The sequence below is a fragment of the Electrophorus electricus genome, chromosome 4, assembly GCF_013358815.1.
Source record: "Electrophorus electricus isolate fEleEle1 chromosome 4, fEleEle1.pri, whole genome shotgun sequence".
Classification (NCBI taxonomy): domain Eukaryota; kingdom Metazoa; phylum Chordata; class Actinopteri; order Gymnotiformes; family Gymnotidae; genus Electrophorus; species Electrophorus electricus.
This window is the reverse complement of record NC_049538.1, coordinates 5,706,477-5,724,771: the sequence shown is the minus strand read 5'-3', so window position 1 is coordinate 5,724,771 and position 18,295 is coordinate 5,706,477. Positions and strand designations below refer to the sequence as shown.

Below are 18,295 nucleotides of genomic sequence, written 5' to 3'. Positions count from 1 at the left end.
CAGCAGATGACATGGCTCCCCAAACCATCACTGATTGTAGAAACTTCACACTAGACCTCAAGCAGTTTGGATTGTGTACCCCTCCACTCTTCCTCCAGACTCTAGGACCTTGATTTCCAATTGAAATGCAAAATTTACTTTCATCTGAAAACAGGACTTTGGAACACTGAACTACAGTCCAGTCCTTTTTCTTCTTGGCCCAAGTAATACACTTCTGATGTTGTCTCTGGGTCATGAGTGACTTGACACAAGGAATGCAACAGTTGTAGTCCATATCCTAGATACATCTGTGTGGTGGCTCTTGAAGCACTGACTCCAGCAGCAGTCCAATCCTTGTGAATCTCCCTCAAATTCTTGAATCGCCTTTTCTTGACAATCCTTTCAAGGCTGCGGTTATCCCTGTTGCTTGTGCACTTTTTCCTTCCACTCAACTTTCCATTTATATGCGTGGATACAGCACTCTGTGAACAGCCAGCTTCTTTAGCAATGACCTTTTGTGGCTTACCCTCCTTGTGGAGGGTTTCAATGACTGCCTTCTGGACAACTGTCAAGTCAGCAGTCTTCCCCATGATTGGGTAGCCTACTGAACCAGACTAAGGGACCATTTAATGGCTTAGGAAACCTTTGCAGGTGTTGTGCCAATTAGCTGATTAGAGTGCGACACCATGAGTCTACAATATTGAACTTTTTCATCATCAAATTTTCTAGATACTGACTTTTGGGTTTTCATTGGCTGTAGGCCATAATCAACATTAAAAGAAATAAATGCTTGAAATAGATCACTCTGCGTAATGAATCTATATAATATACAAGCTTCACTTTTTGAATTGAACTACTGACATAAATTAACTTTCAAAGATATTCTAATTTATTGAGATGTACCTGTAAATGAATACCTATATTGCCACCTAGTGTTCAGTGTCTCTCCTTGGTCAATCCCAACTCACCAGTCCTTGAAAATGTCTTCATAAAATTGTAATAATGCATCCATTTCTCATAATAACCATTATGATCACCATATGGATTCTAGAAGGTGTAGTCACCCAATCGCAATAACATGTCTCAGTCTTAAAATGTTGTATTTTTGTTGTCGCATATTTATATTTGACAAGTTTAATACGAACGAACAAGTGTTTATATATGTACACAAAAACACACAACAGTATTTACTGCCCTGTTAAAATGGACACTTTACAGTCTCTGAATGCTGGGTCCTTTGGGAAACATCACAGGATAACTAGGACGATTCAGTAGGCAAAGCACCACTAAGAAAATGCCTCACTGGGGAAGAAGGCAGGTCCTGGATTCCAGCACTGCGAGCTGTGAGGAACACACAAGGGACAAAAAGTTACAGTAAGGACCAATCACCTACTGTTTTCTTTTGTGTGTGTGTGTGTTTGGTTGAATTTTTAAACAGAAGCATTTTTCTGCCCAAGTGACCAGACAGTGTATTTCTCACCCAATCTAGCACTGGTCTCCTTCACCATTAACTGAGACTGCTCTTGGAAGGACAGAAGCTCCTTCAACATCATGCACTGAGAGTCCATCTAGGGACAAAAATCAACAGTAAAGAAAATCATTTTAATGTAAATCAAGCTTATTTTCTGAAGTGACTAAGTGTGCAGAATTGTGATGTGCGTCACCCTAATATTCTTCTGGCTCCTAAAAGCCATGTAATTATGTGTAAAAGTTTCTCACTGAGCACATTTAAAAGAACAGAGCTCTGTGCTTGCTGACTTCAGAAAGAGGAATCACTGCAGCTCGCCAGCGCTTCCTGCTGGACAAACGCTGCAACCTCACACCTAAAAGTTATCTAATAAACGTCACATATTCTCACCACCAGCTCCATTGTACTGAGCACCCTCTGCTGCCGGCTTAGGACCGCGTGGTAGTCGGGTTTGTTCAGGAGAAGTTTGCTCTGGGAGGACTGGGCGATGCTGGATGTGTCCAGCATCACGCCCCTCTCCTGGCCCTGCTCCACTCGTCTGTAGACGACACGCAAATCACAGTCCATCAATGGTCTTAATGTGACTAGGGTGCGAGTGGCCACTCTTGTGTTTCCTGTGTTGTACTCACTTGGCCAGTTCTTCAGCTTTAGTGCGGTGTTTGTTGAGCAGGGACTCCCAAGAAGAACTCTCAGCCTGTAACCTTAAGTAAGGTAATTATGTGACATTAATTTTATGAAAAATCAATAAATGCTGACTGATCTGGTACGCTGGAGTTACATGCATTACATTTCACCTAAACAGCACAACCCACCACAAAGGCCTACCTGCTGCTGGCCTCTTTTGTGCGTTCAATGGCTTTCTGAATAGCAGGGTTGCTACAGACACACACACACAGACCAGGTTTAATGACATGAATGTATTTATGTTAGAACAGGGTAAATCACAGGGATTGGAACAAATGTGACTTCAAGTACACTTAAACTTCACCCTTACCTGTTAGTGCTAGAGACTGAAAGTAAATTTTCTTCCCTAATGTTTTTAGCCACACTGTTCCATTCCCTCTGTAAACAATCAACTACAGAGCAAGAGAAAAACAGGTGTCCATTAACATGTTTGTAGAAAAAGTAACTCCTGCCTGTGAGGTGTGGTGAACAACTCATTGAAAAGAAAACATTATTTCAAATTAAAACAACACAGTTTCGGAGGTAAACTATCAGGTGTACCTTGTGTCTGCAGTGACTCTAAATCAGCCCCGGGGAGAGTACAGAGTGTGTCCCGCAGCCTCCTCACTGTGTGCTGTGTGGGCACAGGAGACAGGGAGGGCAGGGACAACAGAGTTAAAGGTGGGATCAGAGCAAAGCCCTGGTGAAGGAAAGGTCAAGTTACTCGCCAGCCACGTAAAGTACCTGCATCGCAGTTTCCATTAGTTTCTCCAGCCTCTCATCATCACGCAAGTCTTGGCTGATAGATTTACACAGAGCTTAAAAAAAAAACAAAAAAAAAAAGGAGGAAAAGAAAAAAAAAAGATTAAAGCACATCTTACAATGTCAGGACAGTGGTACTGTTAAACCCACCAACAAGACAGCCTTCTCAGATATATATTTTTCAATGTTAGTGAGACTCACAATGGGAGGTGCTGGCCAGGGAAGGGAGTGATCTCCTGCCTCTAGTTGACCTCCTCCAGGACTTCCTACGTGAGCAAGGGCTAAGATCTGGTGCCACTTCGTCTGTTACTCTCCCTCCACTGCTGTCCTGTGCACCGTTTGACTTGGGCTCGTCCGGTTGCTTCTCTCCTTCTGAAGTGGGTCTGACAGCTGAGGGAGACAAAGTACGAGGTGACTTCGGCAGAGGCTCTGGGCTTGGGGCTCTGTCTGATGGTGGCCTTTTAGTCCCTTGTGAAACTTCCTCTGATGTGCCCTAAAACAAAATGCAGAAGGAAAAAACAAACAAACAGTTAAGGTGAACTTAAGGGTTTCGGAGTGTTGTTTCATTAGTCACCAAGGGAGGTGGTTAAAACGGAATCCACCTGCGAACTGCGCCCTAACGCTGCACTTCTAGAACAGGGTTCGGGCGTGCCTGGTTGAACGGCTCCAAAGAACTTGGATCCGTGTAACGGGGCTTATTAAGTGAGTCATACTTTAAACAGGCACCACCAGGGCCCAGCACGACAAGTTATCCAGTCGAGACAGTGCGGACAAACTGGCATAACAAAATGGTCTCCACATCTACTAAACAGCTGGCTAGCCAAGTTAAGATAGCGTTTAAGAAGCAATTCCTCAAAAACGGCTTACCGTGTGTTGGATATCGCCATGCCTATGAAAGAAACGAAATGTTAGGGAAAAAAAGAGTTTACATAGTAGCTAAAGAGTACACGACGACCTAGTTAGCTAGCTGCTAACGCTATTAGCCAAATTACCCATTTCTCTCACCTAACGCTAGCTACGTAGAAAGCTAACAGCTCTTACTTGTTAGCGATACCGGTTGTGCATTCTTGTCATGTAAGCTAGCTAGTTTAAGACGTTTACTTTAACTATTTTTTAACGTGATCGTTTCGACAAAAATACAACTGGTGTCTTAAAAATAATTAACCACAGGAGGAAAAAAAATACGAACCCCTCAAACTTTTCACTTAGACGTTCCGCCATTTTCTTTCAAAGCCCGCGCGCTCGCCAAAACAAACGCTTTTCTCCCGGTTGCAGCCAGCCAAGCATTATGGGAAATGTAGTTTGTAGGGCTCACTGCCCTTATTTCAAGCTCTCTGAAAGGCACATTGTAGTCGCTCTACTCGCGGAGGATCGGCGAGGGCCTGGCGCGCAACAGTCACAACCGTCCCGGCACAAGTTTCACGTAACCCCTGCAGTCGTGAAGACGGCCTCCTCATTTGGCACAGATACCCGTCGTGATGTTCTGTCGGTTATTTAGGCAGCTCAGTTTCCTCATGTTTGTGTTATCAGATCCGCTACTGAACGAGAGAGCACCTTTGATGTTGAATTCTGTTTCGTGTATATAGCAATTCTGACGGTGGTATCATTTTTAATGTAGTTGTATAGGTTTGCCAACAGCGTACACTCGACAATTTCCATAACTTAAAATTAAATGGAACTCCAAAAATAAATAAAAGTTTTATATACACTTTTTGTGAAAATGTAAAGTGTTTTTAACTGTCATTTCTTAAATATAATAATAATATCCGTTCAAACGTTTCTTAAAACGTAGCATACCATTACTCGTTACTGAAAGCACCTTTATACAAATAAAGAAAAAAAGGTCACTAAATGGTTTAGATGTAACAAAGAGGACACAACAATGTTTTTTGATATTTTATAAGTCTGTCAGACATCTGTCTTTTTACAAAAAAACAAAACAACAAACAGAAAAAACCAATTAAACACACTGCAGTTCTCTTAGAGAATGCCCGTCAATGGCGACTGAAACGCACCGAACACACTCATTCCACACAATACTGTTATCTTCTTGGCCGTTTGGGGTCGGGGAGGGGGTTACAGTGGATAAAAGGGGATTATATAACATGGAGAGGAGAAAAGCAACAGGGCTGAGTGAAGAAAAAGCCAAAAGACAAAGAATAGGGACAGAGAACAGGAACACTGGGGGGTGTGTACAGTATTGCGTGCCACGCTCGTCTGCCCGTGCGGGGGAAGAGGGGTGAGGAGGTTGCAGACGTCACCCGCCAGCGATTTCACTCGTCCCTGTCTGTAGTCTGCTTGCCGGGTACAGCAATTGCTTTCGCGACTACTCATTGGACGGTTCAGTTAGGCAACCGCAGGGTCCCTTTGCCGAGCAGGAACTGCAAGACTCTATCCACAAGCAGGGCGGCGACAAAATCCGCCACCAGGACCTGGGCTATCACCAGCTTGAACTGTAAAGACACGGCGCAAAACAAATATGAATATGCGCTTCATCTGTGTGAAACACATCCCTAAGGATAAGGCATGGGAACCCGTCCGAGCGGCCGTTGCGATACAAACTCCACAGGCTCACCTCTGTTGGAATATCCACAAGGGCAAACTGCTCATTAAATTCAGGTGATGACCCCGTCAGGAGCCCCACGATGGCAAGCCCAGATAAGGCAATGCTCCACAGCAAAGGACGATTCTCAGTAAGAGACTCCATGAAAGGATGGCCCTGGGAAAGACAAGTTCTTCTAACTGATGCAATTCATATTAGTTAAAAGTACACAGCAGTGACAATAAAATATGTAAAAGAACATGTACAGCCAAACTCTTGGTGAACATGTTGAAAACACATTCATGGTTTAAAATGGTCCTTTTTTAAAAATGTGTTTATATAAAAAGATTGGTACCTTGTAGTTGATGGCAAAAGTGGCCATTTGCATGGCCATGGACATTATGTACACAGTGCTGTTGATGAGGCTGGGCTCAAATTCTTTATACAGATCAACAAACTGCTCCTCTCTGTGGGACAGACAGAGCAGACATAAAGGACAGCAAGAAATGCATGGAAATGTCCCTCATCTGGCGGCATCTCTTTCACCAGGGGGTCCGATTCCAGTCCAGGAGGACCACTGTCCTGCTTGATTGTGCAGCAATCAGAGCAGGCTTCGGAGTGCGGAAGCTGCGTTATGCATCACAAAGCAGTGGACCTCCGGGCCTGTGTAAGGGAAGCGGTGAGGATACCTGGGTGGGCTTCTGCTCTGTGCTTCCCTGTACAGGTAGACCAGACTGCCGAAGTGCACAGCAAACTGGAGCAGGACTGTCAGAACTGTGTAGAGGTTGAATATGTTGGGCAGGGGGCGCTCTTTGGACAAGGTCCTCAGTGGCTGCAGACCAGAATGGTGACAAATATCAAACAAACAAAACCCCACCTCTAAAATAAATTAATTCAGCCTTTAAAAGGTCAAATCTGCCATGAACCAGCATCAGCTTCCACCAGTCTCTCACCTTCGACCTGGAGATGAAGAGGAAGCACCCGGCGAGCAGCAGGCCCTGAAGGGTGGCCTGGAAGTCGCTGAACTTCACGCCCTCTAGGTAGAGCACGGACTGGCTATAGGCCAGCACCAGTGCGTTCAGGGCCAGTATCTTGAACATCTGCAGCGTGGTGACCAGGGTGCAGCGGCCCTGTTTAATCACGTGACAGACTGGGGTTGGGGGTTGGGGGGAGGAGGAGGAAATGCAGTGGCGTTAAGGCGAGGCCCAGGCCGATCACGCCAGGGACAGCGGACTGATGGACAGGCGTGCCCATTACTTACTGCACTGTATGGAGGAGAGTTTGGAGGTGAAGGGGGCTGCTATCGAGGCGTCCCCGAGCTTGACCACCTGAAGCTGGTCTTCCTCCAACTCCCGGAGTACCTGACTGAGCCGCTCCTGCAGCGGAAATTACAAGGGCGCATGGTGTCATCAGGGTGTGTGTGTGTGTGTGTTGCATTTTCATTCCCTTAAACGTGCAGGTGACTTCAGTTACAAGCCCAGTTCGTGAGGTGCTACGCAGAGCAATGTTCAACAGAAGAACACACTCCTCAGTGAGACACCGATGAAGGTGAGGCGGACAGACACTCTGCACGCACCTTCTGGGCAGCAAGCTGCTCTTCCCTCTGGGCCATCATCCTCTGTCTGGCTGCCCGCGAGCTCAGTTTACTCCCTGAACTTGAGATGGGAGGCAATGGCCTGGGGTCACCAGTAGGGGGCTCCTTGTCTCTTCCTCGTTTTTTCTTCTCTGGCATTCGTTCTGGGGCATTAGCCAATAGGGCCACTCCTAACACAGAAGAGCACAGCAGGGATGCTTAGTACCGCTGCAGTTCTGGTGGGATTTGCGAGTAAGTGTGATTAACGTATGACCTGGAGACATGGAAAGGCAATCGATCATCTCACGGAAGAAGCGCTCTTTACATATGCAAATCGAACAGCCGCAGAAGAGGTGGGACTTGTTACTTGCTTCACACGTGTCCAACCAGTCACACACTTCTCAACACCAGAATGACACACAAGGACTCGACCTGTTTATTGTAGGCGTCCAGTGTTGAAATCTCACCTATGTGGGCGTGTTTGAGTGCGCCGACGTCATTGGTGCCATCACCACACATGAGAGTGACAAAGCCCAACCCCTTTAGGCTTGTTATGACAAACTCCTACAATAAAAACAACAGATAAATAAACAAACAAATACAAGTGCTTTTAGCTATGACGAGACATACAGCAATTTTAAACTTGCATTTTAAACTTTACTGCATTATGGGATCATTTTTATTCTATTCTACATGTGATTAAAAAAATAAATATTACATTTGCTTACGAATAAAAACAAACAAACAAAAACTGCTGACCTTTTGTTTCGGACTGACACGGGCAAACACTCGCACATGTGGCAGCAGGGCCCTGAGCAGACAGGGGTCATAGGTCAGCCTGGTCAGGCCTTCGCCGGTCACACAGAGATCGTAGCGGCCGATGAGCCCCTGGACGGAGGGAGGAGGCTGAGGCAGGTGCACGGTACCGTCTATAGACTCCCACTGCCACTCGCCTGCACAGCGAACGGGGGAGTGATGAGGAGAAGTGCACGTGCATTACCGAAAAAAGACACTCGTACGCGAGCGTCAGCGGCTCTCGCGTAGAGCACCGGGGACCTTCCCCGCGCCGCATGCGTACCTGAAGCAGGGCCGTGCTGGAGGATCAACGTGTGCTCCTTCTGGATGAAGTGGAGCTCTCTGGCTACGTGACATGCGGTTAGAGGGTTGTCCCCGGTGATCATTACGACCTGAGGACAGACAGATAGATGCGTGTGTGTATGCGTGTGTGAGAGAGAGAGAGAGACAGACAGCATTCAAGGTTTAAGGAACTCCAGCTCATCTACTTCCACTCGGGTTTACGACGGGCTGGCGTCTGCGTTGGCCCACTCACATGGTGCGAGGCCTCCTGGATCTCTCGGATGACCATCTTGCTGTCATTCTTGAGCGGGCACGACACCACCATGAAGCCGGCGAAGCTCAGGTCACACTCCAGGGCCTGACGATTCATCTCCCGCACCTGCACACAGGACCGCGGTCAACCTGCGCCCACGCCCGCATGCCCCGACTTCAAACCCTCATTCTGATGCAAATTTCTGACTTGGGGCGCCACGACTATCTGTTGTCACTTTATTGACAGCAAGTTGTGGAATCAGCCTGTTAAGGAACAGGAAGATGTCATCAGTAGAGTACCTGCTGGTGGCTGAGGTGTCCCATCTCTTTGTAGCCCAGCGCTAGAACTCGGGCTCCTTCTCGGGACATCTCTCTGTGGACCTCGTCATAGCTGGCTGGGCACTGTGAAAACTGGTGTATGGCAGGTTTTATGTTACGCATGCGAACACCACCATGACCTTGACACTGATCATACGTTCTACACGTAAACGTTTAAAAAAAACAACAAAAAAACCCCAATATATAAACATTTTTTTTCCATTATAGCTGCTTCTAAAACAGAATTTCTAGCTATAACGTGTCCTCAAAAGTTGGAGAAGTAAAACCACGTGACCTCATTCAGCCAACCTGGACGTAGCCCGACATTCATGTTTAATGTTCTTCACAATAAGGACAGCGCAATCATCAGGAACTGGAGTCTGTCTAAAATACCGAGCTGGGCCCGTCAGGAGGAGTTTACCATGCTCCTGAGGGTCTCTGGAGCCCCTTTGACGGTGGAGATGTAGCAGAGCTCGGTGGAGCCGAGCCTCTCGTAGGAAGCCAGGACAGACATGCGCTTCAGGGCGCTGGCAAAGTGGAAGCGCTGGTGGATCTTCAGGCCCGGGGTCTTTATTGCACGAGGAAACACCTTCTCATCTGGCGAGGGAAGTGTTCATCATAGTAAAGAAATAAGACCCCGAACGAACAGTCAGACAAATCCAATATCCATAGCTGTTTATGACAAAGTAACACATTTATAACTACAGACAATACAACAGATCAAATTATTGTTACACTGTAGATCCCTGTTGCTATCAGTCAAAGCTTGAATACTGCTGGCAGAGGCATCAGGATCTCATATTGTTTGGGTTGGTAGAGGGGCATTAATATCAGACTGGAACTGACGAGCTGCCTGTGTCCCCTGACCTTTAGTGAGGGTCCAGTCTGCTGCCGTCAGCATGGCCTTCTCCAGAGGATCGCCCACTAGCTGGCCGTCATCGAGGGTTACCAGAGAATGACAGGTAGCCACCACGCGATGGGTCTCCACCGGGATTTCAGAGACCAGCATCACCTCTTTTCCTTCTCTAGGAGGTCATAAATATACACTGTTACTGATGTGTTGCTATAGTCTTATTAGCTCATCTTACTGCGTGAGCGCACAGGCTGTACCTCAGTCCTGCCACGCCACGCACAACCAGGCTGTCGCTGGTTAGAGTTCCAGTCTTATCAAAGCAGCAGATCTCCACCTTTCCTGCAAAAGGGATCCGGAAGGGCTCTGTGCAAAACACATCTGCCAAGGGGATGCAACAGAGAACACGAGCGTCAGGGGAAGAAGGCCAATCTCAGCCGCAACGCCAACTACTTCTACTGTCTAAATAACCGTTAGTGCGCACGAGTCAGCACAGTGCTAGTGGTTTTGGGAGACGATCTTTCAATGCCGTGTTTTCCAATCTAGTCCCGGGAGGAGCCCCTGGATGTCCACCACTTCGCTCCGCCGGCACACCTAAAGCAAGCATTCGGCATCACCGAGCACCTGGTCGAGATGTCCGGGGAGCTGGGACACAGCAAAGACGTGGATCGTCTGCGGGTCCCCGAGGAGAGGCTTGGAAAAGCGTGCTTTGAGGGTGCGCGGGACGAGCCGGCTGTCTAAGCCCCCGAAACCTTGCTGTAGCTTGCGCGCGGCCACTCACAGAGCTTGGCCAGGGCGATCAGGGAGGTGTTGACAGCCAGTGAGAGCTCGATGGGCAGCTCGGGCGGCACCACCGACGTCAGGATGAGGGTGCACTCCAGAAACAGCTTGTACTTATTCCTGCTCAGGTCCTTGGTGCCTGGGACGGAGACGGGAAACGGGACGGACAAGCGAAGGGGGTGACTACGAGAGCTGTGGCCAAGATGGCCATACTTGATGTTAAGAGTGTGTGCTCAACACATTCAGAGCATCCCAAGCACCCGTATGGTATATCACAATATAATAAATAGAAAAATATCCTTAAAAAACTAAGTATAATGGTATAATGGAACAGTATACCACACATTTGTTATAGTTATGAGAAAATAATGTCATCATGTTTAACTATTAAACGAAATTATTAAACACTTGGATGACTCTGGACTACTAATAAAAGTTCTGGTTCACTGGCTGATTAATTGCTGCTGTGTGAGAGATCGGCGTGACTCACCCTCCACCCACACGTACACAGCTGCAGCAATGGCAAACACCAGCAGGAAAAGGATGAAGATGAACGTCTCCAGGTTGTTGGCCGTCACCCTCTTCACTCCAAACAGAATGGTCCGCAACAGCTTCCCCTGGACACAGGACACCAGCACGTCAGATGCTACGATTTCAGTTGTGCACAAATAGCGTTGCACTTAATCTACTGCATAGAAGAGTAAAGGACTTGTAGGGTTTTAAGAAGGGGTAGATTTTATTAGTCTCCTCACCTGTGAGGTATAAAACCCTGTTCGTAAAACATATGCCACACACCCATTGTCCACAGCTGCATGGAGAGAGAGAGAGAGAAAAAAAATTTCTATCTGAATGAGCCAAACGAACAGGTTCAGTGCTCAGCCTACAAAGAGGAAATGGATGTCTGGCGTCAGAGAGGAGAGCAAACGGGGTTGTGAGCACTAACGTTTGAGACCCACGCTGGCACGGAGGGGGGCGCTGTGCTGGACCACTTTAGTGCCCCCTGAGATCACGTGGAGGCGGGAGTCCGCCTGCAGGTCCAGAATCCTCTCAGGGTCCAAATCCTCGATCGGCTCCTGTGGATACAGATCAGTTCAGCTGTTCCTCTCGTCACACATACACATACACATACACACACACACGATTCAGGGGGGCAAAGGCCGCCTTCCATTTTGGATGGAGACACTGACCTTCATTTGCGGCACGGACTCGCCAGTCAGCATGGCCTCGTCCACAATGCAGCGGCCACGAAGCAGCAGTACGTCGCACGGGACCAAGTTCTCCTGGGGAGAGCGTCCTGTGAACAGAACGGACAGGTGCAGGCCAGTGGCGTCCACATTAACTCACGCACAGCTGAGCTGGACAAACTGTGTTACTTTGGGGTGGGGCAGGTGTGGGCTAATGTATGAATCAAGGAAAAAAAATGCTTGCATTTTTAACATACTCTTGTAAGCAGGTTTGGGTCGAATCTATATAGTTTTCTCAATTAAAAATGGGTCAACTCTATAAACTATGTACACACGTGTTTAAAAAGAACTGTTCTATGAAGCTTACCGACTGAAACAATGTCCCCAGCAACAAGTTCATCACTGGATATAGGTCGCCATTTTCTGTTCCTGTAAACCTGAAGAAGAAAATATGTCTAAATCCTCAGGACAGGGCTAATTTTCACAAATATATGCAGAAATAAAGTCAAATATTTAAACACTTTAGTTACATGGCCGTCAAAGTAGGGCATATTAACACATTTTAAGAAAAGAACTTTAGTGTCTTCTGAGAAGGAAGGAGGTATTAAGGTTATTAGCTGATACCTGGATCATGTAGGGTTTGTTTCCCATCCGTCGGATCTCGGACATGTTCCTCATCTGCTGCTGCACCAGAGAAGCCTCAAAGGCCACCAGCATGAAGAGTGTGAAGACACTGTAATACCAGTATTCATCCAGACACCACAGGCCCACACAAAACACCTGCAGGACACCGTTCACCAAAGACCGTCCAATTCACACTTACACTCAGCACACTTTGTTTAACCTGGTATAACATGGCGTACGTTATACTATTAGAAAATAACATATTTAGACTGTTGGCACAGAATATAATCAAATGTTTTTTTCACAACATACATTCAAACTAAACACTGCAATAGCCTCATTAAATGTCAAGTGTGTGTGTGTGTGTGTGTGTTGGTGGAGGGAAGGAGCTACAGCCACACACCTGGAAGACAAAGAACGGAGCTGTGGCTCTCTCTTTGAACAACTCCAGGAAGTCGGGCACCACCATCTCAGCGCGGTTGGTGCCGTAGCGTTTCTCTGCAGCCCGCAAATCCGCCTCCTCCTGGTAGCCCCTCCACGTTTGGAAATATCCTATCGGCTGGTCGACCGGGAAAGCCACGGGTAAAAAGTGCTTCCGGTCCCGGTCGAACACATAGCGGATCTTCTGGAACTCAAAGGACAGGATTTCTTCTCCATCCTCGTCCTGGCACACAAATGTGAACTTCTGTTATAGTAACCGGCTTAGCTGATGTCTGCAAACTTACGTTGTATAGAGCTTTTGAACCAATGTAAACCCTTAAGTTCATTTAATGCAACTCTATCATGAAATGTTAAGTAGGAACAACTCCCACACCCAATGCATGCCGACAGGATTTGTTCCTGTAGCCACTTATGTCGCTGCTTTATCAAACACATGTTGGAGTCTTACCATATCTCTCTGGAGGGGCACGAGTTCAGCGGAGCCGTTGTTAGGGGTGGGAATAACTTTTGCTAATCTGGCCTTCGATGGCTCAGGCTCCTGTGAGGGACACGCAGATGGGAGATTCTCACACACTGCTACACCACTTCGCAGGAGGGTCCTACTAACCCCCATACAGGCTGTGAAGCCCCTAGCACGCATCGCTGCGGGGACACCGGACGCTCTTTACGCTACACCTGGTTGAACGATGCGTAAGACTACGCGCGGTACTTTGACATTTGAGCAATTACCTTCCAGCAGGTGAGCCAACAGTGCGCGTGCACGGACCAGTATCCAGAGAGCACCGTCAGGACGTGCGCGATCCCGATGGCGGCGAGCGCCAGCAGGCCGGCCTCCGGATACTCCGCAGCTCCGTACACTCCGAGCCACATGTACGACCAGCCCGGGTAGAGCAGCGCGACGAACGGGAGCACCGTGCCGTGAAAGGCTCGCGGCCTGCGCCGGTAGAGCGCCACCGAGCGCACGAGCTCGTCGCCCGCCCCGTCCTCCCGGCTACACGGGGATGCGTGCAGCGCCGCCGGCCCCCGAACACCGTCCGCGGCCGCGCTCCCTTGCTTTTTCGCGTCGTCCATCCTGGGTTTGTGCCTCCTTCTGCGGGTCCTTTCTGTTCTCCACCCTCTCCTCACGGGCGAAGACGGTGCAAAAGGCGGCTTCTTATCGTCCCACCGTCCGGCCGCTGTAGCGATTTCCCCCCCAAAAAAATCTCAGCGACCACACGTACTACAGCTTCCGCATACGCAAACGCGTACGACGCCGACGACACATCCGGTAACGGGTTCTGGCTGTACAAAGTCTCCGGCTCAGTCGCGTTTTTTAGAAAATACGTGGAACAAAGTTTTACACGAAATAAAAACGTCCGCATTACACGAGTTGTGCTCAGAATAAATAAATAAATAAATAAATAAATAAATAAATAAATAAATAAATAAATAAATAAAAAACCCTGGAGAATCGTTATTAGCCGGACGCTGCAGGAAGGAGCACGCTGTTGAAATCGCATGTCGGACCTGCATTCAGGTTTTAACCTCCAGCTGTGCTGATATTAAGGCAAATTGGTGAATTATGTAAGTATCGCTATAAAAAGGGGAAAAATGTTTAGTTTGTTCAATAATGTTCAAAATGTACGTCTTTCAGTTTATATTCTGTTCAGTTGGAGTTCTTGATGCATGTCTAGCCACTCGAGTTAAACAGCGAAGTTAGCTGTTTCACATTGTAAGTGACAAAGAAGCTAGCGTTAGCTAACTTGGCTATTTTATTTTCCTTAAATTGTCGTCACCTCCTTTTTCTAAGCTGTATAAAACATTTCTGTATAACTAGCGGTTAGGAACTCGTGCTTTGCCGGGTGTTGTTGGGAGAGCATGCGTATTAACGCAACTCCTACATAAACTTAACTTAGCAGCCAACTATAACGTCAATGTTTCTAGGGAGGCAGCAATGAAAATCACAGCCAAATACTGCCGGGCGGAGGTAGAAGAGTATGGCGGCTGTGTCGCGTCTAACCCCTCGGCGTGGCAGAAGCAGTGTGAACACCTGAAGCTGAAGGTGGCGCAGTGCACCTCCTCGCAGTGCGTCTGCAGCGTATATCCTCCTCCCCATGAATACCCCTCCACCATGCACTAATGCCCACCCTTTAGACATGTGTTAGTACCGTGCTATAGTCTTTCTTTTGTGTACTGCTCAAAAATTGTCTATATAAGGTCTTGCAAGTTAGTAGCTGCTATCTCCTCTCCTTCATCTTCTGATTCAAGTCCGGTGATCAGGAAGATCCGGACTGACTGTGCAGGAGAATTCAGGGAGTTTGAACGCTGTCTACAAGAGAACCAAGCCTCTGCTCAGACCTGTTCCACTCACGTAGTTCGCTTTCTGACCTGTGCAGAAAGTGTCGATATTAACGGACTAGGTAGGCATTAATTCTATTGTAACAACATTTATAATTTTGGCCTATAAGGATTATCAACAATACACAACCAATTCTGTTTAGGGACTGCAGATCTGATAGCTCGTTGTTAATGAGTATCTTAAGCTGTCTATCACCCTTACGTGCTAATAAAGGGTTCACTCTTCTCCTTACAGGAAATGCAGTGCCTCAGCCCACGTAAAGCCCCAGACATTAAACCAGACCGTGGTGCTTCATGGAGCTGCTAACTCATTATGGTTCTGTTTCAGAAACGTTATTCAGTAATAAATGTACATTTGTACTACTGAGCCAGAAAGAGTGAGTAGTTGTTTGCCCATTTGTTTGACACATATTTGTTTTTTTTACAGTAAAAACGACAGACCTTAAGTATGATATGATGAAATTTAGATGTTAAGTGCATTATTTTTTTTGTCTTTTTTACCAGTTCAAAGTAATTGTATATGGGCTACTATGTGTCTGAGGAAAACAAATTTGATGCATATTTTGCTGATCGTCAGGCACGTGTTTGCTGGGAATGCTGTGTATATGCTATACAAATGATGAGTTAAGCAGTCTGAACTGTTGTCGTGTTTTAGCGTGTTCCATCAACAAATGCGCTTCATGAAGCAGCTATTGAAATGTAGAAAAATTTCCAGCTGTGCCTCTAAGAATGTTTGTTTGATTCATGTGATACAAATGTCGGCTATGGTCAAGGCAAAATATTATCCTTCACGGTCTTGGTCCTGTTCATGCTCTTAAAGATATGTCAGTTAATCTTTTATGATTTAAAAGAAATGCTGTAAACTGCTGAGTGGAGTGTTTTCGTTCAGTCCCTCCTGTGTCTCTCTCACTCCCATCTGAGTCACTGTATAATATTAAACCAAGGAGTGCATACTGTCTCTGCCTCATGTCACATCCAGCCACCCGCTGGCAAAAGAACAAAGCGTGAGGGGGATGTGGTGGCTTGGAATTCCTTTGACCATGGACAGGAGGAACGGGAGTGCAGGCTTGTGAGTCAGGAATACTTCGCCTACCATGCCGGATGTTTCCCCCTCCTTCTCATCAGCTTGGTCGTTGAAATAAAAGGTTGATTAAATGTGAAATTCTTCTGAGCAGCGTAATATTTTTTTTGCTGGGGTTTTTTTTTTTTTTTTTCACCTGACATTTTGATCCAAACCCTGAGGTCAAAAATGAAGAGTTATCCTTCAAGTAGTTGAGATTATAGCAACAGCCAAACTGACTGATTATATTGTAAAGGTGAAAACACAATACACAGAAACACAGTATCCACGAAAAAAACCCCCCACAGAACAGGGAAAAAAAAAACCCACCTTTGTTCCTTTAAATAATCTCCCTTTCAGCAATTGTCCTCCAGGAAATATTCGAAAATAGTCCAAAATCAGGAACTGTTTGAAGAATATTTGTCTCGTTAACATTCGGATGCACAATTTGTTAACAAGCTGTGGTGTCCAGTTGCAGCTACGTGGTCAGATCCTTCCGTACCTTGGTAGTCAGGATATGTACAACTGACTGTTGAAATGATAAATGATCTGTACATTCTTACAGTTTAAATAAGAACCATCTCACATATACAGTAAATTCATGCTGCAACATAAATATTCCAATATTGAAGTTATGCCACACAGGAGAAGCTACAAAATATTCAACAGTATCATACAGAGAGAGACAGCAGTGGTAGTTGCATTGACAGTAATGTTATAAACACAAGCGCAATACATTGGAGCACAAGAACATTTTGCATCACTTTGCTAAGTGCTACAAACTCCCTAAAGACTGAGGTGTTCTTTTGTTAACACTTACAGTAAAGATAAGGTGGACGATATAAAGTACCCCTACCCTGTAACCGCAAAACTCTCAACGTGACCCTGTTAACTGTGTGATGACCCTGACAAGTTCCTTAATTTAAACAAAATTCTTTACAACATTTGGCAATTGCTACACTTCATAGGTGATATTTAGAACTGGACTAAGCTCAGCTCGATATCAAGAAATCTAACATTTATTTGTGTACATTACAGAATCATAGTTAAAGCTGAACTACCTAATGAGTTATTTTCTAATATAATTCTCTGCAGGTGCAGTAGAAAAAGGGCAAGGGCTCTAGAAAATGGCCAAACCTTGCTACAAAGACTCTGAACGTCTGCATGTTACCTCAAACAGAAGCGCAAATCTACCCTGTATCCAAACTCTATCATTCTCACTAATCTGAGATGTTAGGATTGCACCTAATCACATCAATTGTCTTCCATTTGCAACCATGTTGTTAATATATGTGTCATGACAAACAGTATTCCAGTATTGAATCATTTGCCACACAACTCCCCCGGTGGCTCCGGTTAGTCCTCTGGATTAGGCCTCATCTCTCCTCTTTTGACCTTTATCACTTGGTGGAATTGTGTTTGCTTTGTCTTATTCACTCTGGTATGTGCTCTCTGGACCCTAGTAAGACTCCCAAGGGGGGGGGGGGGGGGGGGGGGATATCACTTTTAGTGATCACACAATTTAGTGTTTCCCTGCTCTAATACACATAACTCGTCTCATAAAGGCCTTGATAACGTTCTTGAAGGTTCAGTTACATCAGACAATGAAAAACACTAAAGCTATGTAAAGATCTTATGAGAAAATGTACTTAATGGTCGAGGTTTCGCATCCCTCCTGGAGCAAGAAATAATCTTAGTGGAAAAATCAGCTTAATATTTGGGTCTCTGTTTTGCTGTTTTAAAAAAATTAACAAAAATTATGGCAAAAAGAATTTAATTATTACAGGAAAAGCTTTTTTTCCCCCAAAAGGACTATCTTAATGCACATGATATTTATGATTCAACTACTATTTTGGGAGAAACTTTGATGGCCGGCAAATTCCTATGCAATAAGGTTTGTGCAGTGTGTTCAGTTCATTGTAAGTGACAAATTTACAAATGAATATTCCTGGTTGCTATATGAATTAGACTTGTTTACTCCTAAGATATTTTGTCAGACAGCGGACAGACGGTGAGGTAATAATTTGGTAAACAGCTGCCTATTCATATTTATCGTGTGCCTATGATTATTAGAAAAATGTATGTACATGTGTCTATATGTTGATGTCATGCACAATAGGTACTGGTTTAACCACGAGGGTGCTGTTGTTCCTGACACCTTGAGTCTTGCTAGTCCAATCCTAGATTGTGGAATTTCCTGTATGCAAGGTAACTGGATGAATGAAGTTACTTCATGAAGAACATGATTTACACAGCTCTAGTATGACTGTTGTATGTGCGGTCCTCCAGTCTCGGTGCTGGAAGGCTGGGATTCCAGCAGGACCTGGTCTGTGTTCTTCTCCTGCCACTGGTGGTAGTGGAGGAGTTAGTCTGGGGCCAGAGGTG

The 18,295-nt window shown here is 46.0% G+C and overlaps 4 protein-coding genes across 4 annotated transcripts in view; 1 reads left to right on the top strand and 3 right to left on the bottom strand.

The window, feature by feature from the left end:
* Positions 1 to 822: 822 nt before the first annotated feature.
* LOC113581854 (DSN1 component of MIS12 kinetochore complex) lies at positions 823 to 4,266 on the bottom strand. Its single transcript, XM_027017297.2, has 11 exons — positions 4,062 to 4,266; positions 3,740 to 3,761; positions 3,074 to 3,365; positions 2,855 to 2,928; positions 2,672 to 2,744; positions 2,442 to 2,523; positions 2,273 to 2,323; positions 2,077 to 2,148; positions 1,838 to 1,985; positions 1,460 to 1,547; positions 823 to 1,320 (listed from the first exon to the last, which is right to left on the bottom strand). The coding sequence occupies exons 1-11, from the start codon at positions 4,091 to 4,093 to the stop codon at positions 1,238 to 1,240; spliced, it is 1,017 nt and encodes a 338-aa protein (XP_026873098.2). The 5' UTR covers positions 4,094 to 4,266; the 3' UTR covers positions 823 to 1,237.
* A 489-nt stretch (positions 4,267 to 4,755) lies between these two features.
* Positions 4,756 to 13,723, bottom strand: atp13a1 (ATPase 13A1). The gene is made up of 25 exons (XM_027017287.2): positions 13,243 to 13,723; positions 12,962 to 13,051; positions 12,476 to 12,736; positions 12,073 to 12,228; positions 11,816 to 11,885; positions 11,452 to 11,558; positions 11,208 to 11,337; positions 11,017 to 11,072; positions 10,755 to 10,881; positions 10,266 to 10,403; positions 9,745 to 9,865; positions 9,502 to 9,659; positions 9,056 to 9,231; positions 8,617 to 8,727; positions 8,318 to 8,443; positions 8,066 to 8,174; positions 7,747 to 7,940; positions 7,455 to 7,551; positions 6,991 to 7,178; positions 6,676 to 6,790; positions 6,368 to 6,564; positions 6,104 to 6,246; positions 5,770 to 5,881; positions 5,448 to 5,591; positions 4,756 to 5,325 (listed from the first exon to the last, which is right to left on the bottom strand). The coding sequence occupies exons 1-25, from the start codon at positions 13,582 to 13,584 to the stop codon at positions 5,215 to 5,217; spliced, it is 3,579 nt and encodes a 1,192-aa protein (XP_026873088.2). The 5' UTR covers positions 13,585 to 13,723; the 3' UTR covers positions 4,756 to 5,214.
* A 241-nt stretch (positions 13,724 to 13,964) lies between these two features.
* On the top strand, positions 13,965 to 16,012 carry LOC113581850 (coiled-coil-helix-coiled-coil-helix domain-containing protein 5). The gene is made up of 4 exons (XM_027017289.2): positions 13,965 to 14,076; positions 14,437 to 14,577; positions 14,761 to 14,912; positions 15,086 to 16,012. Coding segments are annotated over exons 1-4 (321 nt in total). The 5' UTR covers positions 13,965 to 14,074; the 3' UTR covers positions 15,112 to 16,012.
* Positions 16,013 to 17,408: 1,396 nt separating this feature from the next.
* The window catches only part of lmx1al (LIM homeobox transcription factor 1, alpha-like), a 14,393-nt gene continuing 13,506 nt past the window's right edge, over positions 17,409 to 18,295 (bottom strand). The window contains exon 9 of the mRNA XM_027017288.2: positions 17,409 to 18,295. This exon is cut by the window's right edge and continues 167 nt beyond it. The gene's annotated coding sequence lies outside the window, so the exon portion shown is untranslated.

Excerpts from the sequence above, each read along its gene's own strand:
- LOC113581854 (XM_027017297.2), bottom strand. The coding sequence starts at position 4,093 with ATGGCGGAACGTCTAAGTGAAAAGTTTGAGGG. Across the intron at positions 3,366-3,739 it reads ATGGCGATATCCAACACACG|GGCACATCAGAGGAAGTTTC; the intron begins GTAAGCCGTTTT and ends ATTTTGTTTTAG. Across the intron at positions 2,745-2,854 it reads TAATGGAAACTGCGATGCAG|CACACAGTGAGGAGGCTGCG; the intron begins GTACTTTACGTG and ends GTGCCCACACAG.
- LOC113581850 (XM_027017289.2), top strand. Across the intron at positions 14,578-14,760 it reads GCGCAGTGCACCTCCTCGCA|TCCGGTGATCAGGAAGATCC; the intron begins GTGCGTCTGCAG and ends TTCTGATTCAAG. Across the intron at positions 14,913-15,085 it reads TGTCGATATTAACGGACTAG|GAAATGCAGTGCCTCAGCCC; the intron begins GTAGGCATTAAT and ends TTCTCCTTACAG.
- atp13a1 (XM_027017287.2), bottom strand. The coding sequence starts at position 13,584 with ATGGACGACGCGAAAAAGCAAGGGAGCGCGGCCGCGGACGGTGTTCGG. Across the intron at positions 11,886-12,072 it reads ACAAACCCTACATGATCCAG|GTTTACAGGAACAGAAAATG; the intron begins GTATCAGCTAAT and ends TTTCTTCTTCAG. Across the intron at positions 7,941-8,065 it reads CCAGCACGGCCCTGCTTCAG|GCGAGTGGCAGTGGGAGTCT; the intron begins GTACGCATGCGG and ends TTCGCTGTGCAG.